We start from the raw sequence: 26,818 nt of genomic DNA, 5'->3' as shown, positions 1-26,818 counted from the left end.
AAAATGGCCCTCGGGCCTGATGAGCATACTGGGCGCTGGTCAGGCCTCCACACTCCTGCAGAGTAGGGGATAGTACTCCTGCTCCTTCGGGATCCACAAGATGAGTGTTATAACCAAGGAAAAGTTCATCGCATACCTGGAGTTGGCAGCCGCTCGTTGCCAACAAATTGCTCGATGCGGTCCTTCAACAGGCTAATTTACCTATTTAAAGGGACTAACACCTGCCTGTGGCGTCCGCCTGGGATGTCTGGAATGCATCTACAGGGACTATCGACAATTAATCCACTATTTCTGTTATTAATAAAATCTGCTTTTAAACTTTGAACAAAATAGATGATGGTCATTTTTTCAAGTGCGTTTCCAGAGTCACATCACGTGATATCCCTCCAGTGAAGGACCACTTCTTCTTGGCACAACGATTTGGGGACTGATTTTAATTCCAGTTTTTTTGGACGGAATAGGGCGATGGTGCAGGAAATACAGCAAGTGCCCATCCAACTGCTCCATTCCCGCCAACCGTTCTGCCGACTTTTTCACCCGGCCTTGGAAATGGGCAGATAGAGAACCTCGGAGTCAGAAAGTTGTGGGTTCAAGATGCACTCCAAGCACTTTACAACCAGTGAAGTACTTTTCAAGTGCAGTCAATGTTGTAATGTGGGAAACGTAGCAGCTGATTTGCACACAGCAAGATGCCACAAACAGCAATGTGATATTGACCAGATAATTTGTTTTTTTAGCTTTGTTCGTTGAGGACCGTTGACCAGGATAACTCCCCTGCACTTCTTCGAATTACTGCTGTGGGATAATTTACATCCACATGAGAGAGCAGTTTGACATCTCATCCGACAGTGTAGCATTCCCTCAGCACTGGAGTGTCAGCTCAGATTTTTGTGCTCAAGTCCCTGGAGTGGGACTTGAACCCACAACCTTCTAACTCAGAGGCTAGAGTGCTACCCATGGAGCCATGGTTGGCACTATTTTAGAAGTGCAGGCACTGATGATTTATAGATTAACGTGACAGTCTAGTGTACACAACAAGGTCCCATTAACAGCAATGAGACAAATGACCAATTACTCTGATTTGATGATGTTAGCTTAGCGATGATTGTTGACCAGGAAACGAGGAGGACTCCCCTGCTTTGCTTCAAAGAGCGTCATGGCATTTCTCATGCCCACCTAAACAGGCAGACTGGGCCTCGGTTTAACATGTCAGCTCAGCACTAGGACACCGGCTCTGCTGCCACGCTGGCGATAGGGGGGATTGGTGTTCGGCTGGTGTGGGGAAGGGGTTTAGAAGAGTGCAATTTGGGAATCAGCCCATTGGGAGGTTAGTAATGGGGGCTGAGGGGCAAAGAGGACTTGTGGTGGTGGGTGGGAGTTAGGAGGGTAAGTGGGCTGAGGTGGGTGAGAGGGAGCAGGGGAGGTGCAGATGGGGACCGAGGGGAAAATTAATTAATTTAATTAATTCAGCTTCAGTGACCAGATGGACATCTCCAGATTAAATTAATTAAATAAAATTTGCCTTCGGTGGCAGGGGAAGCAGGGTTGGTGCAAATTAATATAGTAAAATTTGGGAATTTTAAAAGAGTAAAAGTTAATTAAAAGCCTTATTTGTAAAAAATTAAATTAAAAAACTTAAAACAGCTTGCAGGAGAGAGGCTGAATTTGGTGGTGCAGCAGTGCCCTCTAGTGTTGGAAAGGCTGAAAGGCAAGTGTAATGGTGCAGATACAAACCAGACAGTATCTGCCAGCTAAAAGCAATACCCAGGTGTGACAAATTCATGGGACAGAAAGTAGGTGAATGCATGCTATATACAAAACCTATTCCAGCTGTCAATTATAGCAGACTGTAACTAGTGGGGTGCCGCAAGGATCAGTGCTGTGGCCACAGCTATTTTACAATCTATATTAATAACCTAGACTAAGGGACCAAGTGTAATGTATCCAAGTTTGCTGATGATACGATGCTAGATGGGGCAGTAATCTGTGAGAAGAACACAAAGCGTTTACAAAGGGATATAGAGAGACTAACTGAGTGGGCAGTAAGGGACAGGTAGAGTGTAATGTAGGGGGAATGTGAGGTTATTCACTTTGGCAGGAAGAATAGAAAAACAGAATATTTTTTAAATGGTGCGAAACTTTTAAATGTTGATGTTCAGAGAGATTTCGGAGTCCTTGTGCAAAAAACACAGAAAGCTAGCATGCAGGTACAACAAGCAATAAGGAAGGCAAATGGCATGTTGTGCTTTATTGCAAGGGGGTTGGAGTATAAGACTAATGAAGTCTTGCTACACTTGTACAGGGTCTTGGTGAGACCACACCTGGAGTACTGTGCACAGTATCAGTCTCCTTATCTAAGGAAGGATATACTTGCCTTGGAGGCAGTGCAATGGAGGTTCACTAGATTGATTCCTGGGATGAGAGAGCTGTCCTATGATGAGAGATTGTGTAGAATGGGTCTATACTCTCTGGAGTTTAGAAGAATGAGAGGTGATCTCATTGAAACATACAAGATTCTGAAGGGGATTGACAGAGTAGATGCTGAGAGGTTGTTTCCCCTGGGCTGGAGTGTCTAGACCTAGGGGGCACAGTCTCAGGATAAGGGGTCGGCCATTTAAGACAGAGATGAGGAGGAATTTCTTCACTCAGAGGGTTGTGAATCTTTGGAAGTCTCTGCCCCAGAGGATTGTGGATGCTGAGTCTCTGAATATATTCAAGGCTGAGATCGATAGATTTTGGAGTATTGGGGAATCAAGGGTTTGGGGAAAGTGGAGTTGGGATCAATGATCAGCCATGATCTTATTAAATGACAGAGCAGGCTCGAGAGGCCGTATGGTCTACTACTGCTTCTATTTCTTATGTTCTTACGATTTCAGCTTGAATAATGGAAATTAAAACCAAGGTTGGTTCGTACAAACTAAGAGTTGGAAATTCCCCAACCTTGCACCGGGTTTTTCGGCGATATTTCGCCGTTTTTGGCGGAAAACGGTGTGGCGGTCTTGCGCTGGCGGTTTTGAAATACCGCTGGGGAGCGGACTGCCGCGTGCAAGACTGGAAAAAACGCTTTCACCCGATATTTGGCTGAGCGGTGACCCGTAGATAGGACCAAAAAAACCGCCAGGGAAAAACCTGCGTTGCAGCCCTTGGAACACGGTAGGTATGAAAACCTGCAAAAAAGGTAACTCAGTTTTTATTTTTTAATTCTTTTGCAGTGATTCGATAGAAAAGGGTCTTGTGAATGTTTTGTGATTTTTTTTTTTTGAATTTTTTTTTGGGTGCTTGCCTCCCTCCCTTGGCCCAACTCGCAGCGGTATCGGCCTCGGAGAAAAGTTGCAGAAAATACGCGGTTTGCACCACGAATCCTCGTGCAAAGCTGATTTTTACCGCTGGCTGCATTTTTTATTGAATGTTAGGCCTCGAAATCATAGTGGAGTCATAGCGGTATTTTTGGTGGAAAAATACCGCAATGACCAAAATTGGAATTTCTAACCCTGAGAAATCTATCGTGCTCTTGTTTACATAGCATTACAGCATTGAAATGATCGCACTTTGCTTTGAGACCGTTAAAAGTCTTGCATAGTGTTTCATTGTTGAACTCAAAGGTAGTTCATTCGTGACCATTTGTTGAACTTGCGAAGGTTTATACGAGATGTGTGCACAAGCGAGAATCCACACCATTGCGGGTGTATTTACCAACTCCAGGGCTGCACTGGGCCCAGTTCGTAAAGTAACAAACCAGTTTGTAGGACGAGCCTGTGAATATTCTCAAGTGGAAATTAGACAGATTCGTTAAATTAGGAATGCCAAAGATATTAAACATGCGCTGACGTAACCCAGTTGCAGCAACAGGAATAACCCTGCTGTGAAAGAAAGGATAGGTTTGTGTGAAGCCACCTTTAAGAATGACGTTGGACTTTGATGGAGTAATGTTCAGAGAACGCGCTGGTGGTGGGACAGTTTGCCCGGTGGCAGTACCTTACAGCAAGAAACTGACTCGCTGCTCGTGATTTTCTGTTCGTTGAATGAAAAATCAGACCCAGCACCCCTGTGATATTTTGATATGTGCTTCCGGCAGGTGAGGTTCCTCCGTGTCAGCAAGTGGTCAGAAAATGAGCCCATGAGTCTGTGTGTAATGTCCTGTGATGTTATATGTGTTACTAAGGGCCTGTTCTTACTGTCCATATATTATTCATAAATAAACTAATCCCTTTAGCAAAATTAAGAAGGCTTTACCACATCCTCAGGATGTTGAGACATGTTTTTTTCTGACATTGAAGGCACTATATAAATGCAAGTTGTTGTCTTGCCAAAGCCCCTTACAATGAATTGATTACGAAGCGCAGTCATATCTAACTGAGCATCTGAGCTCGCGGGTAGTCGCTGTCCGATTTGCCCATAATGGTGAGTGCTGTTAGCCTCACTGTTACTGTTACAGTAAATTCTGGCCCAATGTAGTTGAGATTAATTGTCAGTTCAGTACATAACCCTGTAGCGTACACTAAAAGTGAAATGGATGTAATGTTTACCTGCTCAGAGTAGTGCCTTCATGCTTTCTCTTGAAAAAAGGAGGCTGAGGGGTGACTGAGTAGGGGTCTTGAAAATTCTAAAAGGTTTTGATAGACTGGATACAGAGAGAATGTTTCCACTTGTGGGGAAGAGCATAACTGGAGGTCATCGATATAAGATAGTCACCAAGAAATCCAATAGGGAATTCAGAAGCAACTTCTTTACCCAGAGAATGGTGAGAATGTGGAACTCACTGTCACAGGGAGTGGTTGAAGCGAATAGTATCGATGCATTTAAGGGGAGGCTAGACAAGCGTATGAAGGAGAAGGGAATAGAGGGTTATGCTGATAGAGTTAGATGAGGAAAGACGGGAGGAGGCGCGAGTGGAGCTTAAACGCCGGCATGGACTGGTTGGGCCAATGGGCCTGTTTCTGTGCCGTATATCCTATGTAATCCTATGTAATCCTATGTAATCCTATGTAAGGTGATGTTGGAGCCGCTAAGCCAGCTGATACCTTTTGTAAAGTATTAAGGCAATTCCTTCTCTCCCTGGATAACAGACTTTATCACGAAGGAAAGTACGCAGCTGCCATTTGAGTTCCAGATGAACTCTAATGCCAGTTTACCATCATGCCTCTTGTTTTTCTAAGTGCTGATTATGGACATCATCGATATGGAAAGTGGAAAAGCAACACCTTATTTCTGCGAAATGATTTTCACTTGTTTCCAAGCTGTGGTTCCACCTGTCTACAGGAATTGTGCCACAGAAACTGTCTGTGGTGATAAGAAATGCATTTACTTTCAAAATTAAAGAAAAAACAAAAAAACAAATACTACATGCACCGGAAACTTGATATAAAACCGTGAGGGCTGTTGAATCCGTGGACCGCAATCCCAGCGGTTGTACTGGGATCACATCTGCTGGTATCATCCAACACCAACCCTGTTGGAGTTTGCGGGGTCAGTGGGAGAGTGTTGGGTTAGTGTGGGGCAGACACAGGCACCACTAGAGAATCTCTGGTGTCCTCTTACCCCATGTGGCTGGGAACTGTGACCTATGCCTGCCCTTTGGGTTGCCTAGGCTGTCTCCGCCCCCCGCACCCTCCCCAACCACAGCCAGGCTCCGCTCTGATATACTTCTCTTTGGGAGTCTGCGCTACTTGCTTGGCGTCTATCCCACCATCAGACCCCACATATGCCCTTATGGAGGCCAATATGCTTTACCGCACTAGGCGTACCGGACTCCAGAGCTATCCCAGGGTAGGAAGTCCCGCCCCGCCCCCAGCCACAGCCCTGACCCCTTGTTGTCCTTTGCTTTTTGAGGGGTAAATGGAGATTCCATCCCTCACATGGCAACCAGGAAACTACTGGAAATAGCGAAGACCCTTTGCCACCTTGTCTTCAAATCTTTCAATGGCCTTGCTCCACCTTACCTCCACAACTTTGGTGTTCCACAGGTGCACCCTCTTCTCTCAGACACACATATAAGCATAGAAACATAGAAACATAGAAAATAGGTGCAGGAGTAGGCCATTCAGCCCTTCGAGCCTGCACCAACATTCAATATGATCATGGCTGATCATGGAACTTCAGTACCCCATTCCTGCTTTCTCTCCATACCCTTTTATCCCTTTAGCCATAAGGGCCACATTTAACTCCCTTTTGAACATATCTAACGAACTGGCCTCAACAACTTTCTGTGGTAGAGAATTCCACAGGTTCACAATAATCTGAGTGAAAAAGTTTTTCCTCATCTCAGTCCTAAATGGCTTACCCCTTTTCAGTGTTAATTCAGAGACTAGGGTCCTGAACTTAAGGAAAGGTAACTTTGATGGTATGAGACGTGAATTGGCTAGGATAGACTGGCAAATGATACTTAAAGGGTTGACAGTGGATAGGCAATGGCAGACATTTATAGATTATATGGATGAACTTCAACAAGTGTACATCCCTGTCTGGAGTAAAAATAAAATGGGGAAGGTAGCTCAACTGTGGCTAACAAGAGAAATTAGGGATAGTGTTAAATCCAAGGAAAAGGCATATAAATTGGCCAGAAAAAGCAGCAAACCTGAGGACTGGGAGAAATTTAGAATTCAGCAGAGGAGGACAAAGGGTCTAATTAGGAGGGGGAAAATAGAGTACGAGAGGAAGCTTGCAGGGAACATAAAAACTGACTGCAAAAGCTTCTATAGATATGTGAAGAGAAAAAGATTAGTGAAGACCAACGTAGGTCCTTTGCAGTCAGAATCAGGTGAATTTATAATGGGGAACAAGGACATGGCAGACCAATTGAACAAGTGCTTTGGATCTGTCTTCACTAAGAAAGACACAAATAACCTTCCGGAAATAATAGGGGTTCAAGGGTCCAGCGAAAAGGAGGAACTGAAGGGAATCCTTATTAGTCAGGAAATTGGGTTAGGGAAATTGATGGGATTGAAGGCCGATAAATCCCCAGGGCCTGATAGACTGCATCCCAGAGTACTTAAGGAAGTGGCCCGAGAAATAGTGGATGCATTGGTGATCATTTTCCAACATTCTATTGACTCTGGATCAGTTCCTATGGACTGGAGGGTAGTTAATGTAACACCACTTTTTAAAAAAGGAGGGAGAGAGAAAACAGGGAATTATAGACCGGTTAGCCTGACATCAGTGGTGGAGAAAGTGTTGGAATCAATTATTAAAGATGAAATAGCAGCGCATTTGGAAAGCAGTAACAGGATCGGTCCAAGTTAGCATGGATTTATGCAAGGGAAATCATGCTTGACAAATCTTCTAGAATTTTTTGAGGATGTAACTAGTAGATTGGACAAGGGAGAACCAGTGTATGTGATATATTTGGACTTTCAAAAGGCTTTTGACAAGGTCTCACAAAAGAGATTAGTGTGCAAAATTAAAGCACGTGGTATTAGTGGTAATGTATTAACGTGGATAGAGAACTGGTTAGCAGACAGGAAGCAGAGAGTTGGAATAAACCGGTCCTTTTCAGAATGGCAGGCAGTGACCAGTGGGGTGTCGCAGGGTTCAGTGCTGGGACCCCAGCTATTTACAATATACATCAATGATTTTGATGCAGGAATTGAATGTAATATCTCCAAGTTTGCAGATGACACTAAGCTGAGTGGCGATGTGAGCTGTGAGGAGGATGCTAAGAGGCTGCAGGGTGGCTTGGACAGGTTAAGTGAGTGGGCAAATGCATGGCAGATGCAGTATAATGTGGATAAATGTGAGGTTATCCACTTTGGTGGCAAAAACAGGAAGACAGAATATTATCTGAATGGTGACAGATTAGGAAAAGGGGAGGTGCAATGAGACCTGGGTGTCATGGTACATCAGTCATTGAAGGTTGGCATGCAGGTACAGCAGGCGGTGAAGAAGACAAATGGCATGTTGGCCTTCATAGCTAAGGGATTTGAGTATAGGAGCAGGGAGGTCTTACTGCAGTTATACAGAGCCTTGGTGAGGCCACACCTGGAATATTGTGTTCAGTTTTGGTCTCCTAATCTGAGGAAGGACGTTCTTGCTCCTGATTCCCGGGATGGCAGGACTGACACATGAGGAGAGACTGGATCAACTGGGCTTGTATCCACTGGAGTTTAGAAGAATGAGAGGGGATCTCATAGAAACATATAAAATTCTGATGGGATTGGACAGGCTAGAGGCAGGAAGAATGTTCCCATTGCTGGAGAGTTCCAGAATCAGGGATCATAGTCTAAGAATAAGCGGTAAGCCATTTAGGACCGAGATGAGGATAAACTTCTTCACCCAGGGAGTGGTGAACCTGTGGAATTCTCTACCACAGAAAGTGGTTGAGGCCAATTCACTAAATATATTCAAAAAGGAGTTAGATGTAGTCATTACTACTAGAGGGATCAAGGGGTATGGCGAGAAAGCAGGAATGGGGTACTGAAGTTGCATGTTCAGCCATGAACTCATTGAATGGCGGTGCAGGCTCGAAGGGCCGAATGGCCTACTCCTGCACCTATTTTCTATGTTTCTATGTTTCGATATGGCCCTTGTGGCTAAAGGGATCAAGGGGTATGGAGAGAAATCAGGAAAGGGGTACTGAGGTTGAATGATCAGCCATATTCTTATTGAATGGCGATACAGGCTCAAAGGGCCGAATGGCCTGCTCCTGCACCTAATTTCTATGTTTCTATGTTTCTATGTTTTCCTTAGACTGTGATCCCTGGTTCTGGACTTCCCCAACATTGGAAACATTTTTCCTGCATCTAACCTATCCAATCCCGTCAGAATTTTATGTTTCAATGAGATCCCCTCTCATTCTTCTAAATTCCAGTGAATATAAGCCTAGTCGATCCAGTCTTTCTTCATATGTCAGCCCTGCCATCCCGGGAATCAGTCTGGTGAACCTTCGCTGCACTCCCTCAATAGCAAGAATGTCATTCCTCAGATTAGGAGACCAAAGCTGTACACAATATTCAGGGTGCTGCCTCACCAAGGCCCTGTACAACTGCAGTAAGATCTCCCTGCTTTTATACTCAAATCCTCTCGCTATGAAGGTCAACATGCCATTTGCCTTCTTCACCGCCTGCTGTACCTGCATGCCAACTTTCAATGACTGATGTATCATGACACCCAGGTCTCGTTGGAGAGCGAGCATTCTGCTGCCTATACCTTGCTGCCTGGAACTCCCTCTCTAAACCCCTAAGCCCCTACACTTCATTCTTCTCCATCTTTATACTTTTCTTTTATCTTTAAGTCTTTCCCTGGCTTACCATTCAATTTCTCTGAGTGATGTGGGATTGTTCTATATGTGGAGTTGTTGCTGTTGTTATATATTTAAGCAAAGCGAATAAATTGGAGACGTGAGCGATAAACAGTGTGTAAAAATACCAGAACGTTCATAACAAAGCATTGCCAATGTATTGGACATTACAGCTCAGCAAAGACTTAATCAGACGGTGATCTCAGTTGCTTGGCATTGTTTCTAATGCAGGTACAGTAGGGAGCAGGATGACAGTGGGGGGAAATGCTCTGCACCAGCAGCCTGTCATACACAGCGGCCAAAGTTATTTTCCATTGAAGTCAATGAAACATTTCACCCCCAGTGTCACCAAAGCAGTAGCTTCTGCACTTTGCCTTCTTGGTTCTGTATTAAGCTCAGACATATTTTCTGGAAAATACAGAAAATCTTCCAAATATGGAAAGCTTGATGTAATTGAATGGCTTGCTGGGCTGAATGGCCTATTCCTGTTCCGATGTGAAACCGTGATATGGTTTCATTTGACTGCATTTGACTTAATTTCAGAAGTGAAAGCATTTGAGTTCAAGCAGGTTGAAGGGCTATGGGAACAAGGCGGGTAAATGTGATTGGAACTATGTGCTCGTGCGGAGACTATATGCCAACATGGATTGGTTGGGCCAAATGGTCTTTTTCATGTTGTAACTTTGATGTATTTCTCTTTAAATGTCATTGTCACTCAGAAATGGAATCACAGCGAACAGACACTGCACTTCAGGCAGTTCATTGCACAGCGCATTTTGATATACAAAGGGTTATGTAAATGCAAGTATAATAATTTATTTAAAAATACAAAGAAAATAGATCTCTGCAATTTGTTTTATTTTTCTGCTTGAATTATTATCTTTAGTTGGGACAGCACATTGATGGTTGTATATTTGCTGCTTTAAGTGGTGACATTTTCCATTGATTAAACTGAAGGTCGATTACAGCTTCATTAGTGTTGACTGGAAATCAACAGCAGGCTGAAACAAATAAAGAGTGTGTTAGAGTTTAACAGTAAGACTTTGACATTATGCTACTGACATCAGAAATGTACACTGTGTTTGGCTCAGTGGGTGGCGCTCTCGCCTCTTGAGTCAGAAGGTTGTCGGTTCAAGTCTTACTCCAGAGATTTGAGCACAAAATCTAGGCTGACACTCCAGTGCAGTGCTGAGGGACTGCTGTACTGTCAGAGGTGCCGTCATTCAGATGAGACACTAAACTGAGGCCCCGTTTGCCCTCTCAGGTGGACGTAAATGATCCCATGACACTATTTTGCTCCCTGGTGTCCTGGCCAATATTTATCCCTCAACCATCATCATTAAAAAAACAGATTAACTGGTCGTCATCACATTGTTGTTTTTGGGACCTTGCTGTGCGCGAATTGGTTGCTGCCTTTCCTACAACAGTGACTAACTTCATAGGTATTTCATTGGCTGTCAAGTGCTTTGGGACATCCTGAGATTATGAAAGGCACAATATACTCCTGCTACTCTCTCGTCTTGCAAGTCTTTCGTTCTTTCCATTGTAACATGCAACTAACAGGATGGCAGAAGGTGAACTGGATAGACCTTGGCCTTTCTTCATCGAGCAATTCTGAACTTCCTGTGATAGTTGACAGCATCTGAATGTACAAGTGATCCCACTCTGCCCAGCCAACACTGTTATTTATATCAGTAAAGTACATGTACCTCCTTTGAGTTCAAGGCCAGTTGCAGCAATTGCAGGAAGTGTCAAACACTAATCCAGAGGCACATTCCCTCACGTAGGTCTTCCCATTCGCACATTGATAGTATATGTTCTTATTTTGTGGGTCCGTGTAGAATCCATTGGATTTGCCGGTGCAAAATTGGGCGTTGCCAGGACTTGTGTCACAACTGGGAGTAACGGTAGTAATGGTAGTAGCGGTAGTAGCAGTAGTGGGAAGAGGAGGAGCCATACATTCTAGAAGGAAACAAGTTTCATTAATTCTCAGTTTGTTTAAAAATCGATGTAAATTGACGTTGAGTATTTCATATTAAAGAGTCGCTGCGAGCGAATTTCGTTTCCGCCCAGAACCGGGGCGAGGTTAGAGGTTGTGGCAATGCCACCAGCCCGAAGCCGGCCACGCTTGATTGCTGCCAGCGAGCCACGGGCACCGAATGGGCATCCCACTGCAGGTCGCCAATTGTGGGAGGGCGGGAAATCAGCCGGTCACCGCGCCGAGCCGGCTGGGAGGGCGGGCATGAGGAGGATGGGAGCTAAGCCCAAGAGGGCGAGTGTGGTCTGACAACGGCCTGTGTTACTTTCTGTGGGACTAGAAGAGCTCCTCCAGGCCCCACATATACTCTCACAAAGACATTTTCAGGCTTTTCCTTGGCACCGGCAGACATTTAAGGGCCGCTGGTTAGACCGCTCACACCTTGGTACACTCCGTTCATTTGGACCTCAAAATTGCAAATGGGGTTCTACAACCAGCATAGAGACCTGATTTGCATATTTAAGCAGCTTCCCATCAAAAGCAGGTCCAGCTGGAAATTGCACCAGATGGGCTTTGAACATCATTGGAGTGGCCGAGGTGCGTCCCCTACACCCCCCACACCCTGCCCTTAGCAATTCACATTACCATTCTTCTAGTTGGGTAACCAGAAGCAATGCAAACTGAAAGGATGATTTTCAGACGTGTTTAGGTTTTTATTATTTGTTCATGGGATGTGGGACAGCATTTATTGCCCATCCCTGATTGCCCTTAAGAAGATGATAGTAAGCTGTCTTCTTGAACCGCTGTAGTCCGTTGGGTGATACTTCTTCATAGCGGTTTGGTACAACTGAGTGGTTTGCTGGGCCATTTCAGAGGGCAGTTAAGAGTCAACCACATTGCTGTGGGTCTGGAGTCACATATAGGCCAGACTGGGTAAGGACGGCAAATTTCCTTCCCTAAATGACATTAGTGAACCAGATGGGTTTTTAATGATAATCCAGTAGTTACATGGTCACTGATTACTAGCTTTTTATTCCAGATTTATTTAATTAACTGAATTTAACTTCCCCAGCTGACGTGGTGGGATTTGAACTCCAGTCTCCGGATCATTAGTCCAGGCCTCAGGATTATTAGTCCAGTAACATAACCACTTTGCTACCATATCCATAATTTAATGGCTGTCCATACTGACTTTCTATTAAGCAACAACAAGTAGATGGCTCCAGCCACTGGAATTACCTGTATTGATTCCAAGACCACTGTGCAGTTTGCTGATGAGAGGATAACGTCCCTGGTGGCAGAAAGTGCCACTGAAATCATCCAGCGAAAGGGTCCACACCATAGCTCCTCCAATATTGTTCTGCTTCAGCCACTTGATCTGGAACACAATATGGAGAAATTCATCATGTGAATCACTGTTAGCTTGTGGTGCTTCTCTTCAAATATGATTGCAAGATCTAGAACATCCCAAATCATGGATAAAAGCAATCTGATTCTTATGTGTTATGTCTGAGGAAGCACTCATATTGGTGCGGTATTAACAATTGTTTTCATTTCCCTGATCCTCTGAAATCTTCCTGTCAAAGAATAACAAAAGCAATACAAGAGAGATCTTGGAGCGTAATTGCTACAATGTGCTTACTCCCATTGCGGGGCCATCCAGTGTTCAGTTAACTATATGCAAGTATCATGATGGACGTGTGCCGAGTTCCATCGCAACGTACGTATTGCCTTTTGTGCATATCTAGGGGGCAACGAGGAAAAAAATCCTCCCATCTAGAAACACCTATTTTTCGATTATCAATAATATTACTGCCCTCGTATGTCTCTGGTGGCTCTGCTTCTGTCACGGCTGTGGTTTGGGCACAAAGAGGTGAGTTGAAAAATAATATGAATTTCGCGTAATATTGTCGTCTGAGGGAATGAATCAGAAATAACAAGAGCAGCAATTGTAAATGTTGTCATGTCAAATTGTGTCCAACAAATTAAAAAAGAAAAGGGTTGATTTTCCAAATGCACTATTGAAAATTCCCATGATTAAAATGAATGGTCGGAAATTCGTGGCTGCATCTTAGTTCTTGAGATGTGAAGCTTGTGGGCAAGGCTCCTCATGGGTCACGTGTATTCAGAAATTCATCCTAAAGTATACAGCAGTATGCATAGCAGACCTTGTCTTCATAGCTTTGTGGATTATCATATCCAACCCACTCATTTCCCTTGTATGCGTATGGAACCATCTGTGGAGAATCCCATTTTATAGTAGCATCTTTTAAGAAGAGGCAGATCTGTTGAAAGAATGAGACATTAGGATGCAACACTTTGTAGTTGAAAATTGTCACTGGTTTGCAGTAATTCAGTGCAGTAAAGATCTACTTAAATTACTCAGCTCCTGTTAGATTTACTCAGCTCTTCTATAATTTTTCTTCTGTAATACACATGACACTTTACTTAGAATCTATGGGGAGTAATTTAATTTTGGGTGAAGTGTAAAATGGGGGTTATCGATTCAGTTGCTTGTGATACATCTCTCCCAATTTCCAGCAGGAAAGGTGTAAAATGGACGGCTGAATCGATCTCTCTCATTTTACACTATCACTTAAAGTCAAAAATGGCTCCGTTGAAGTTTAACCCAAATGATTAAATCCCAAGCAATGCCTTATAAGGTGACACAAATTTTTACTGAAGGGTATTCGGCCATTCGTCCATAATGACATAGATTTAAATGTAGGAGGCATCATAAATGAATTTGCAGAGGATATAAAAATTGGCCGTGTGGTTGACAGTGAGGAGGAAAGCTCCAGACTGCAGGAAGATATCGATGAACTGGTCAGATGGGCAGAAAAGTGGCAAATGGAATTCAATCCATAAAAGTGTGAGGTAATGCATTGGGGAGGAGCAATAAGGCAAGGGAATATACAATAAATGGGAGGATTCTGAGAGGTGGGGGGGAACAGAGGGACCTTGGAGTATATGTCCACAGATCCTTAAAGGTAGCAGGACAGGTCGATAAGGTAGTTAAAAAGGTATACGGAATGCTTGCCTTTATTAGCCGAGGCATAGAATACAAGAGCAAGGAAGTTATACTAGAACTGTATACAACATTAGTTAGGCCGCAACTTGCGTACTGCATGCAGTTCTGGTCACCACATTACAGGAATGATGTAATTGCACTAGAAAGAGTGCAGAGGAGATTTATGAGGATGTTGTCAGGACTTGAAAACTTTAGCTAACTGGAAAGATTGGATAGGTTGGGTTTGTTTTCTGTGAAACAGAGGAGACTGAGGGAAGATTTAATTGAGGTGTATAAAATTATGAGGGGCCTACATAGAGTGGATAGGAAGGACCTGTTTCCCTTAGCAGAGGGGTCAATAACCAGGCGGTATAGATTTATAGTAGTTGGTAGAAGGATTAGAGGGGCGATGAGGAAACATTTCTTCACCCAGAGGATGATGGGAGTCTGGAACGCACTGCCTGAAAGAGTGGTAGAGGCAGAAACCCTCATCACATTTAAAAGGTACTTGGATATGCACTTAAAGAGCCGTAACCTACAGGGTTACGGACCTAATGCTGGAAGGTGGGATAAGGCTGGGTAACACTTTTTTGACCGGCACAGACACGATGGGCCGAATGGTCTCCTTCTGTGTCGTAATTTTCTATGATTCCCCACGTGGCAAGTTCCCAGTCTTGACTACACCATTACGAGGCGGTGCCCAGTGAGGCCAGTAGCCTTCTGGTAGAGAGGGTATCAAAAGCATTGTCTCAAGAATGATATTGGCAGTAGCCTCAGGTCCAGGTCTTTGCCCAGCTTATCCATTGGGGAATTGTGCAAGGCAAGTCAGGAACAAACGGAGGTAAGAGAAATATCTACTACAGTGGGCAAAGAACAAACTGCCTGGAAAGGAAATGAAACATCTGAAGTTATTGAGCTTTAGAAGATAGTAAATGGCATGGAAAAAATAAATCTGGAATATTACTTTAGACTGTGGGAGCAAGACAAGGAGACACAAGTTCAAACTAGGAATAGGTCACTTTAAGCCTGATCTCAAGAGATCCTTCTTCACGCATAGACAATGCAACACTTGGAATGAACATCCCAGAAGAATTGTAGAGGCAAAACTCTGGAAGTATTTGAGAAACTGGATGCTGCAATAGGACTGTTGGGCGCTTCTTGAAGAATAAATGAATATGGACCCAATGGTCTTCCTCAATCATTATTATCTTGTGAATAACAGGCAAAGGGATAACAATGTTCCCATTCAGTCCAAATTGTTTCCCCTCCTCCCATCCACCTTAAGGAAATTGATATGTAATTAATGTCAATTAATCTCACGGCAAAATATGAGATTTTCAATGAGCTTGGATATTTGGTATATTTACACAAAAACATAAATAGGAAATAGGAGCAGGAGTTGGCCATTCTGCCCCTCGAGCCTGCTCCATCATTCAATGAGATCATGGCTGATCTTTTACCTTAACTCCATTTTCCTGCACTATCCCCATATCCCTTGATACCCTTTATATCCAAAAATCTATTGATCTCGGTCTTGAATATACTCACTGAGCCTCCACAGCCCTCTGGGATAGAGAATCCCAAAGATTCTCCACCCTCTGAGTGAAGTAATTTCTTCTTATCTCAGTCCTAAATGGTCGACCCCTTATTCTGAGACTGTGATCCCTGGTTCTAGACTCCCCAGCCAGGGAACCATCCTCCCTGCATCTACCCTGTCAAGCCCTGTAAGAATTTTGTATGTATCAATGAGATCACCTGAACTATAAAGAATATAGGCCTAGTTTACTCAATCTCTCCTCATAGAACAATCCCCCATCCAGGAATCAGTTTGGTGAACCTTCGTTGCACTCCCTGTATGGCAAGTAGATCCTTCCTTAGGTAAGGAGACCAAAATTGTACACAGTACTCCAGGTGTGGTCTCAGCATATTGCAGTAAGACATCTTTACTCTTATACTCAAATCCTCTTGTAATAAAGGACAACATACCATTTGTTTTCTTAATTGCTTGCTGTACCTGCATGTTAATTTTCAGTGATTCGTGTACAAGGACACCCAAGTCCCCCTGAACGCCAACATTTCCCAATCTGTCACCATTGAAAAAATACTCCTATCAAAGTGGATAACTTCACATTTCTCCACATTATATTCCATTTGCTATGTTCTTGCCCACTCACTTAGCCTGTCTATATCCCCTTGAAGCCTCTTTGCATCCTCCTCACAACTTACATTCCCACCTAGCTTTGTATCAGGAGCAAACTTGGATAAATTACATTTAGTCCCCTCATCCATATCATTGATATAGATTGTGAATAGCTGGGGCCCAAGCACTGATCCTTGCAGCACCCCACGAGTTACAGCCTGCCAACCAGAAAATGACCTGCTTATTTCTACTTTCTGTTTTCTGTCCATTAGCTAATCGTCAATCCTTGCTAGTATATTACCCCCAATCCCATGAGCCCTAATTTTGTTTAATAGCCTCTTGTGTGGCACCTTATCGAATGCCTTCTGAAAATCCAAATACACCACATTCATTGTTTCCCCTTATCTATTCTGCTAGTTACAAAGTAAAAAAACTCGAACAGATTTGTCAAACATCATTTCCCTTTCATAAACCCGTGTTGACTCTGCCCAATCCTATTATTATTTTCTACGTACCCTGTTACCATATCCTTAATAATAGGTTCTAGCATGTTCCCTTCTACTGGTGTAGGGCTATCTGGTCTGCAATTCTCCATTTTCTCTCTCTCTCCTTTCTTAAATAGTGGGGTTACATTTGCTACCTTCCAATCCGTGGGAACCATCCTAGAATCTATGGAATTTTTGAAGATGACAACCAATGCATCCATTACCTCCATAGCCACCTCTTTTGAAACCCAAGGATGTAGGCCATAGGTCAAGGGGATTTATCGGCTTTTAATCCCATTAATTTCTCCAGTACTATTTTTTTACTAATACTAATTTCTTTCAGTTTCTTGCAGCAGTATAAATACCTCAAAGTAGGCCATGAACCCAGTTTGTTGTGTGTAATGCCCAGCTGGTCCAGCACCATTTGCTGGGGCTCCGACAGCAGTGCTGGATGTGCTCAGTCTGAACGAGCGACCATAAGCAGGGAATCCAACATTCAGTTTCTCTGCAGGAGCTCCGCTGTCCTTCCAGTATGTAATGGTGTAGGCCTGGGCAGAGATTGGCAACATTAATGCTTAGTTCAAGCAAGACTGCAAGCATTTTATAAAAGATGGTGAGTTAGTTATAAAACTGAAATAAGTAACATTCATCAATACGTACCATGTTGAAGTACTTGTTATTGCCTTGGGCGTAAGGGAGAGCATAGAGAGGACTATTTTCTCCAGTGAAGGTATTCCATGAACCATAGAAATCATATGTCATCACATTGAAAAAGTCTAGAGTTCTGTAGGAGGAAAGATCTGTGAGTAACATTGATATCTTACCAAGTAAAATATATATTGATTCTTAACCTCATTCTCAGTCTTCTCTTCCTCCTGTAATCTAAAACCTAATTTATGTTTCACCTCCATTACTACTGTTTTCCTTGTCTGCTCTCTTTTCAACCATGGTACTGTCCTGCTCGATGGGCCTTGGCCTGTCATGTCGGTTATCCAGCAATAAAATAATGGAATATTTTAACCAAGATATCCCTGATAATATAAATTGTGAATGTGATCATTGCTTTGTGATACAATTGCAGTGTTTATATAGGAAAGAAAACAGCCTGTTAATTGTCTTAAGTTCTCTAGTAATGTTTTGTGAGCATTTTGAGATTATATTCAAATCTTAATCGAAGTGTTTAACCCACTGGGACAAACTAGCATCAAACATTATATCTGGGCTTAACTGAGGACTTGGTGCTACCTCCCAATTGTGGTTAGAAATTAAGGCAAACACCTCCCCGCCTCCCCCCCCTCCCACACCCTCCCAGAATATAGTGAACAGTAGAACTGGTTCTATTGTAGGTAGTTGACTTTGACATTTTTAAAGAAATCTGGAATGATATCTGTGGAGAAAAGGGTCAAAGCTTCACGAGGTATTAACAACACAGCTTGAATTTTGTTTTCCCCAGGGAAGGTAAGGAAAGGAATGTCCCTTAATGTAGAGCATTACCAATACTGTAGGTGGGAAAACCATAATAGACAAACCAGACATGAACCCTGCAATGAACAGCAGTTCTTTCTTTATTTCTTTTTCTTTCAATGCCTTTTTCTCAAATCAGACATTTTTATGTTATCATTTCAACAAGTAACTTAAAACTCATTCTGATGACTTCCAACTTGACTTAAAGGCTTCAGTTTTATAGCCTATCCGACGCGCCGGAAACAAGGAGTTGCTGAGGCGAATAGCAGAGATGCATTTAAGGAGAAACTAGATAAATACATGAGGAAGAAAGGAATAGGAGGATATGCCGATGGGGTGAGATGAAATGGAATGAGAGGAGGCTCGTGTGCACTATAAACAGCGGCATGGACCAGTTGAGATGAATGGCCTATTCCTCTGCTGTAAATCCTATGTAATATTTATCATTAAAGAAAGAAACATGGGTTTCCCTAATAACTCAGTGAGTGAATGCAGAGCGTGGTGTGGGACTGAGTATTATGGCCAGGACCACAAACCCGGCATCAAGCTCATGGTCTACAGAACAGTAGTGATACCCCGCCCTCCTATATGCTTCAGAGACATGGACTATGTACACAGGCACCTAAAAGCACTGGAGAAGTACCAACAACGATGCCTCCGCAAGATCCTGCAAATCCATTGGCAGGATAGGCACACCAACGTCAGTGTTCTCGCTCAGGCCAACATCCCCAGCATTGAAGCACTGAACACGCTCAATCAGCTCCATTAGGTGGGCCCCATCGTCCGCATGCTCGATACGAAACTCCCAAAACAAGTGCTCTACTCGGAGTTCCGACATGGCAAGCGAGCCCCAGGTGGGCAGAGGAAATGCTTCAAGGACACCCTCAAAGCCTCCTTGAAAAAATGCAACATCCCCGCTGACACCTGGGAATCCTTGGCCCAAAGTGGAGGAAAAGCATCCCGAAAGCGCCGAACACTTCGAGTCTCTAAGCTGGGAGCAAGCTGAAGCCAAGCGTAAGCAGTGGAAGGAGCGCACAGCAACCCAAGCCCCCCACCCACCCGTCCCTTCAACCACTGTCTGCCCCACCTGTGACAGAGACTGTAGGTCCCGCATCAGACTCATCAGTCACCTGAGAACTCATATTAGTGTGGAAGTAAGTCATCCTCGACTCCGAGGGACTGCCTAAGAAGAAGAGTATTATGGGCCAGCAATTTCCCGGCATGTGTTGAGCTCACTGATCTCCACTATGCTGATGCTACATTTGACCTATAAGATTGTTACTAATACTCACTGCCCCAGCTGAGGAATCTCGTAGGCGGTTTCGATTGTGGGTTTTCCAGCAGCCACAGCAGCTGAGAGTAAGAGTCTTGGTTTCCCAATACTTTTTCCTTCTGTTTCAAAGGCTGCTATCAGTTCCTAAAAGCCAAAAATATTGTAGTTTCCCTTATTAGTCGACTTGCACAACATGGAGACTTCAAAAGATGAGCCAAGGAATGTTAGGTTCCTCGTTTTGAAAATGTATCCAGGGCCAAGCGTAGCACAGTAACATGTCTGATACAAAGATAATGCCAAAGCTTTAGCCGGTCTTACACAGAGGCCAGTTACTGCAAAGTAAAGATTTTCATCACTATGGGCTAGAAAGGGAGAGAAATTCCAGCTCGAGTTCCTGCTCCTGGTCAATCTCCAGTGACCCCGTGCTAGTAATGTGCTTGTGTCGACACCAGATGAGGGCAGGATGCAGTTAGCCAGAGTTGGTCCACTGTGATGGTGTATCTGGGTAACATGCACTGTCTGGGCTGATGCATGGAGAGTAGCCCTGTGGGTGAGGTACTGGAAGCAAAGTGTACCCCAGGGTGAGTCAGTGCCTTCGGGAGCGGAGGGGAGGAAATTGGGTAAATGCCTCCCCCCCCTCAGAAAAAATCTTGTTGGGAAAGATAGTGTAAAAAGGAACCTTATTCAAAATAATTTAATTAACTACTAATGGAATCCACAACAAGGTGTTGTGTCACTTTAACGTTATGATTGATTCCAGATTTTATTCAAGGTTTATAAAGTTCACTAAAAATGTTACCTCCACATTTGCATCCCACATTAATACAAGAACATGTTACTGACACTAACGCGGTAATGTGTTTCATTTACTTATTCATATGTTGTAACATTTTTCTACAAATGACAACTATTTTATTCTGTCGGTAGTGTTTGGTTGTTGGCAGTTCTTAGACTGAGTAACTAACTGGTTAGGTACGCTCGGTCGTACCTGTGTTAGGATTGTGAAGAGATGCTTATCTTGTGGGGGACTTCCTCTTGACCCAGGATACTCCCAGTCTATGTCCAAACCATCAAACCCGTATTTGCGCAGGAAGCTAATCGCTGACTTTATGAATGTTTGTCGATTTGCAGCTGTGGAAACCATAGTGCTGAACCTGGAGAAGAAAGTTAAAGAAAAATCATCATCGATCACAATAACTGGCTGTGAAATGACTGTAAAATTGATTTTGCTTGATTCTCTTTGAGTCTCCTACATATGTTTTGAGGAGTTTGGTGTCACTTGCCAACATATGTGAAGAAGCACAACAATATTTGTTAGTCAATCATTCTCATTTTATTTCGTGAAGAACAACAAATATTTGCATCTTACTTTTGTGTTCCAAAGTTCCAGCCTCCGACAGAGATAAGTGTTTTAAGGTTTCCATTCCTGTTGCAAATTAAATAAATAGATGCATTAGAAAAATTAGTGAATATAATAAAACACATTCAATGATATGAGAATAATTACTGAAATTACTCTAAAATATCACAGTCCTTAATCTCTTCAGTACTCATTCTTTGATACTAAATCTAATGAAGGTTCAGTAGCTCAGTCCAGTGCGTATAGTCCATTGGTGTAGGAACACAAGGTGATAGGGTCCAGATTTGTTCTTTTTTGCAAGTTTGTAATTTTCTCCCCAACAGTTTCCTATTTTTGCTGAGTGGCTAAGTGGAGGTGCGATGCTGCCTCACAGGAAGCAGAGGTCAGTGAATAAGTTGCACTTCACCAAACATATGCAACTCTTAGTGGCCACATTACAGGACTGGCAGACCTTTAGGACCATACTGCTTGCTGGTCCTCACAGAATGGAAATGATAATAGGAACTTAAACAAGTTGAAAGAAGTAAAATATGGGGAATATAACTGCAGAGCAATACATCTTTTGTCGAATGCTATAATAATGTGCTGTTGACCTAGGGCTAGAAATTCGATAGGTTAGCGCCTCCCATTAGCACCTGGGTAGAGTGCTAATGGGGCGCTAAGTGGTTAATGACTGGGCGCGGCGAATGCAGTGACACCCGCCAATTTCAGTGCCGGTTTAGTGCTGGCGCTAACTCGTGGCGCCTTGCAGATCGTGACGTCATATAGTGAGCAGCGCTCTGTTATCGCCCTGGATGTAAAATTGACTCTCGCCCCCTGCTGTATCGCCTCGTGCCGACAACGCCAGCGAGAGGAGGTGTTGTGAACTCGGCTGGCCGCTTGGGGAGCATTAAGTAAAGGGAATGGTATTCAGCAAGTTGTCTAAGCCCTCCACTTTGTCAGAGTGTTTGGGGCTGTATTGGCAGTCGTACAGGTCGCCTTGCAAAACAGAACTGCCGACAATTGGTTTGTGCAGGATCATTGGCCCTTCCCTTTAAGTGAGGGAAGCAGCCTCTGATGCTGTGACCAATGCGCTCAAAATCATTCAGTGCTCTGCCAATACCGCCCCGCTCTCGGAAATTAGCGCCCTACGAGAGGTGGTTAGCGCTTGATTTAGCGCTCCACTTATCTCTTGGAACGCTAAAACTGAATATCATTGGAGGAGAGAATGATTAGCGGCTGCTGCTACTTTTTCAACTTTACAAAATTTGGGGTGCTAGTGAATTTCTCGTCCTTAGAATATGGGAGCTAGTTACACATGTACAGTACCTGGTTTTAAGAGCATTGAATGATTTGTAGAGAGTCACGTCATTCCATTCAATAGTGATGATTTCATTGTTGTTGTTCATACCAGCAAAAGCGTAGATCAGGTGAGTGCACATGCAAGGGTCGATGTCATCTGGCATGTAACTTGCTGCTCCTGGCCTGTACTGAGCCCAGTTTGCAAAGTAACAAGCCAATCTGTAGGCAGAGCCTGTGAGTGGGGAGAAGCGGAAATCAGGACAGTGCTTCTACTCATTACATTGAATAAAGAAAAGTTTGAAATGCACAAAGACTTACCCAGTTCCAGGCACGCCAACAAGACCACCACTGTAATAAAGGATAGATGATAAGTGTTAGAATTATAAAATAGTGTTGCCTGAAGATTCAGAGATTTGCAGTCATATTTTTGCCCAAGTTGTTAAGGTTACATTTTGAGCCCAATGAAACAATGCACAGATGCACAAATTTGTCATGATTGGCTTCCTGACCTGAGTTGTTATGATGAGGTGCTCAGTGCAGTAATGTATCATTGGCATATAATTGTTTAAACAAATCTGGCTTGGCAGCAAGGTTATATTAATGACTGAATTTGCTGATTAACATTTGCTCAGTATTTACGACATGGGACACTAGTGTACAATGGCTTAATGTGTTTGCCTGAAATACTCTGTCCACTATTTTAGCAAAAGTATAACACACTTTGGGCTGGATTTTCAGTCTTTTTCTGCCTCCGTTAATGTCCCAGAGGGGCGGCAATAGCGGCGGGAAGCACATCCGAACGGGGTGCCAACTTTCAACGCCTCACCAGGTCATTCGGTGCCACTTTCAAGGGGGCGCGAGGCATTACCACCTGGAAGTGGCGAGCCGGTGTGCAATGCCCCTGGTTGCAACACCGGCTTGATATTTTGGATCGCGCCCGACCCATGACGCCGCGTAGCACGTCCTGGTGAGAACACCTGTGGAAGCTACCTCTCTGCGCTGTAGCAGCTGCAGTGAGATAAGTAATGTCGACCTCAGGTAAGTCTGATTGTTTTGTTTTGTTTTTTTGCGATTTATGTTGTGGTGGTGTGAGTTATTTATTGGGACTGCTTTTGGTGGGTTTTTTTCAGATTTTTTTTTCCCTCGAGGCGTCTCTTAGGTCACTCTGAGGCTGGCTGTTTTTCTCTGGATTTTGATTGGCTCAGCCAGCCTAGCGCCCTAAAAGAGGTGTGCAACGCCTCCCTCAGTGCCCCGTTCTAAACTCAGGACCCACCTGATGAATTTTGCGGCGGCAGACACAAACCGTTTGCCAGCGCAAAATTTACCGCTCCGCCTGGAGTAACGGTGTAAAAGCGGCGCAACCGAATTTCCCCCCAAAATGTTTACGCATTCATACAAACCTGTTAAAACATTCCATCACTGGTGTCCGATGGTGACCCATTGATTTATAAAATATTTTAATGAAACAATGTGATCAGGGTTGTGAATAAGTCAAAATTATAAGGACTGTACTTTATTTAAATATTATTACTTACACTTAGCTTTTAAGTGGATGTTAAGGTTAGACATGGCAGGAAGACATAGCGTAAGAATATGAATATATGGAGTGGGAACAGATCAGTTGGTTCACTGGTTCTTTCGGTTGACCTTCTATAATTTGCTCTCACAAATGTATTTAATCTCTAGGATCAGGATTTCAAGATGATTTCTCCCTAAACCTGGCAATAATCAAGAAAACACTCTTAAATATTAATCTAACAGAACAGCAACAACAACAACTTGCATTTATATAGCACCTTTAACATAGTAAAACGTCCCTAGGTGCTTCGCAGGAGCGATTATGAAACAAAATTTGACACTGAATGAAAGAAAGAAAGACTTGGATTTATATACTGCCTTTCTTGAGCTTTCAAAGTGCTTTACAGCCAATGAAGTACTTTTGGAGTGCAGTCATTGTTGTAATGTAGGAAATGCAGCAGCCAATTTGCACATAAACAAACTCCCACAAACAGCAATGTGATAATCTGTTTTTGTTATGTTGATTGAGGGGTAAATATTAGCTAGGACACTGGGGATAACTCCCCTGTTCTTCTTCGAAATAGTGCCATGGGATCTTTTACATCCGCCTGAGAGAGCAGACTCTCTCGGTTTAACGTCTCATCCAAAAGACTCCCTCAGTGTCACCCTAGATTTTTGTGCTCAAGTCCCTGGAGTAGATCTTGAACCCACAACTTTCTGTCGTAGATGCAAGAGTGCTACCTACTGAGCCACATAAGAAGTTATTAGGGCAGATGAGCAAAAGCTTGGTCAAAGAGGTAGGTTTTAGGGAATGTCTTAAGGGAGGTGAGTGAGGTAGAGAGGCGGAGAGGTTTGGGGAGGGATTTCCAGAGCTTAGGGCCCAGGAAGCTGAAGGCACGGCCGCCAATGGTGGAGTACTAAAAATCGGGGATGCACAAGAGGCTAGAATTGGAGGAGGTCAGAGATCTCGGAGGTTTATAAGTCTGGAGCAAGTTACGGGGGTGGGGGGGGGGGGGGGCGGGCGTGGCCATAGGGGGATTTGAATACAAGGATGGGAATTTTAAAATTGAGGTGTTGCCGCACTGTGAGGCAATGTTGGTCAGCCAGCACAGGGGTGATGGGTGAAAGAGACTTGGTGAGAGTTGGGACACGTGAGCAGAGTTTTGGATGAGCTCAAGTTTATGTAGGGTGGAGGATGGGTGGCCAGCCAGGAGTGCATTGGGATAGTCAAGTCTAGAGGTAACAAAGACATGGATGAGGGTTTCAGCTGCAGATGAACAATTTGAGTTATATAACCCTGCCTATCCCATTTCATGGGAATGACGAAAAACAGGGTGTGAAACTTTTAATTATGCATTTGTACGCAGGGACATTGCTGTCTCATAGGACAATACTTTTGGTTAAATACATAGAAATTAAATCACAAATGGCTGCAGTTCATTGAATCATTTTATCTTGTGGCTGTTGACATGTTTTTACACCTTTTATTACGTTTGTCGTCCACACTTACCTTCTGTACAAAGTGTTGCGTGACTTCTGTTGTTTGCAGAGTCAGATTACACGAGGTTTGAAGTAAGGAATGTGCAAAATAGTTTCTTTACAGAAAATTTACAGTTACAATCAGAAGTGGAAAATAAATTGTGAAATTTCTTGGTAAATTCCTCAGCAGGTGAATCCATGCAAAGCTGCATGTTATTCACCAAACGGGAAGTCAGCATAAAACTCGCTGAGACAAAATGAGGATGTAATCTAAAGAGGTTTTGCTGTGAGAAAAGGACAAAAACATTCAAAAAACAATCGATTTCTTTACAATTACATTGGGAAAGGAGTCTTCAGTTTGTTCATTTAATTCCTGAATCTTTTGTAAAAATCCTACGACATAAGAGATATATCTAAATGAAAAAGTCAAACTCACCAGCCCCGAGCAGAAGTTTTGCCATCTTGAAGCTAGTTTATTGAGGGTGCCCTGCTTCCCCTTTATATGCTGTGCTTATCGCTCTATCTTTATAACTTTGTGTGCTGAGAGCTTTATAACTTATTAAAATTAACCTTTGTTATTTACAATGAAATATAAGCATATTTTAGTGCTAATCTTGATAATTGTATTGTGTGCTTTATCTTGAAAAACACCTTTACTTCCAGCTAGAAGTTGTCCTTTGTTATGACCCTGTGCTTGTTTTTGTGCTGGAGATAGCATTCTGAAAACTAGAAATACGCGAGGGTCTTCTGGTGAAGTTTAGGAACGAAGTGTCCAAATAAAGGTAAAGCAGGGTATTCTCCGTGAAGGTGCTCAGACCAACATGAGGTACCAGGCTAAGAGAACATGAGGAAATTACTTGGAAAATGCCAGCAGGAAGACATGATCTCGGAAATAAAGAAGAAACAGAATTAAGTATAATTTAGGTAAACAGCTGACACAGGGCTTAGAGTGAACAATTGTAGCTCAAGTGTTGTACAATAATTTGATTTTAATACAGGTACAGCATTGAGAATCCGGAAGTCTCGGGACCGAGGCCGCTCCGGATTCTGTGTATTTCCGGATTTCAGAATGTCTTTATGACGTCTCGAATCCGGAGATGCCCAAGCCCAGATTTGGGTATTTTTGGACTTCAGAACTTCTTTCCGACATCCCGAGTCCGGAAATGCCTGGGCCCAGCAGCGGATCGGCCCAGATGCCTCCAGCATCAATGGTGAAAACAGCACAAGCAGAACGTTCTAATACTTTAAAAGACACAGCGAAACACAGAAAGTAAAGCAGGCAGAGAACGGGAGCATACTCACAATACCTAGGTAGGGGAGGGTGAGGGGGGTCGGGCGGCTGAGCGGTGGCAGGGGGGTGGGGGGGGGGGTCAACCCGAGGCAGAGGCGAGAGCGGCGGTGGTGGCCTGAGGCGGGAGCGAGGTCGGCGGCAGTCCGAGTCAGGGGTCCGTATTCCGGAACATTTTCCAGATTCCGGCCAACCCCACCACTGATCGTCCCGGTGTTTGGATTCCGCAACAGTATGGATTCTGGAACTCCGGATTCTCAATGCTGTACATGTAGTATAACCTCCCTGGTGGCGTCATAGGTACATCGCC

At 43.6% G+C, this 26,818-nt stretch overlaps 1 protein-coding gene across 1 annotated transcript; it reads right to left on the bottom strand.

Annotated features, from left to right (window-relative positions):
• Positions 1-10,105: 10,105 nt before the first annotated feature.
• LOC139227925 (acidic mammalian chitinase-like) lies at positions 10,106-25,681 on the bottom strand. The gene is made up of 12 exons (XM_070859073.1): positions 25,657-25,681; positions 22,542-22,571; positions 22,251-22,455; positions 20,952-21,008; positions 20,571-20,736; positions 19,602-19,726; positions 17,506-17,629; positions 17,211-17,393; positions 13,379-13,495; positions 12,450-12,588; positions 10,942-11,194; positions 10,106-10,233 (listed from the first exon to the last, which is right to left on the bottom strand). The coding sequence occupies exons 1-11, from the start codon at positions 25,679-25,681 to the stop codon at positions 10,953-10,955; spliced, it is 1,413 nt and encodes a 470-aa protein (XP_070715174.1). The 3' UTR covers positions 10,106-10,233; positions 10,942-10,952.
• Positions 25,682-26,818: the final 1,137 nt, after the last annotated feature.

Source organism: Pristiophorus japonicus, chromosome 17 (genome assembly GCF_044704955.1).
Source record: "Pristiophorus japonicus isolate sPriJap1 chromosome 17, sPriJap1.hap1, whole genome shotgun sequence".
Taxonomy (NCBI): Eukaryota; Metazoa; Chordata; class Chondrichthyes; family Pristiophoridae; genus Pristiophorus; species Pristiophorus japonicus.
Note: the sequence above shows the minus strand (reverse complement) of the source record. Positions and strands in the feature narration are given on the sequence as shown.

What these genes read in the sequence shown, in the direction of transcription:
- LOC139227925 (XM_070859073.1), bottom strand. Translation starts at nt 25,681, where the DNA reads ATGGCAAAACTTCTGCTCGGGGCTG. An exon ending in TTCAATGCTCTTAAAACCAG is followed by an intron (nt 21,009 to 22,250) that starts GTACTGTACATG and finishes AATTTGCAACAG; the next exon opens with GAATGGAAACCTTAAAACAC. An exon ending in GGTTCATGGCCTACTTTGAG is followed by an intron (nt 13,496 to 17,210) that starts GTATTTATACTG and finishes TTCTTTCAACAG; the next exon opens with ATCTGCCTCTTCTTAAAAGA.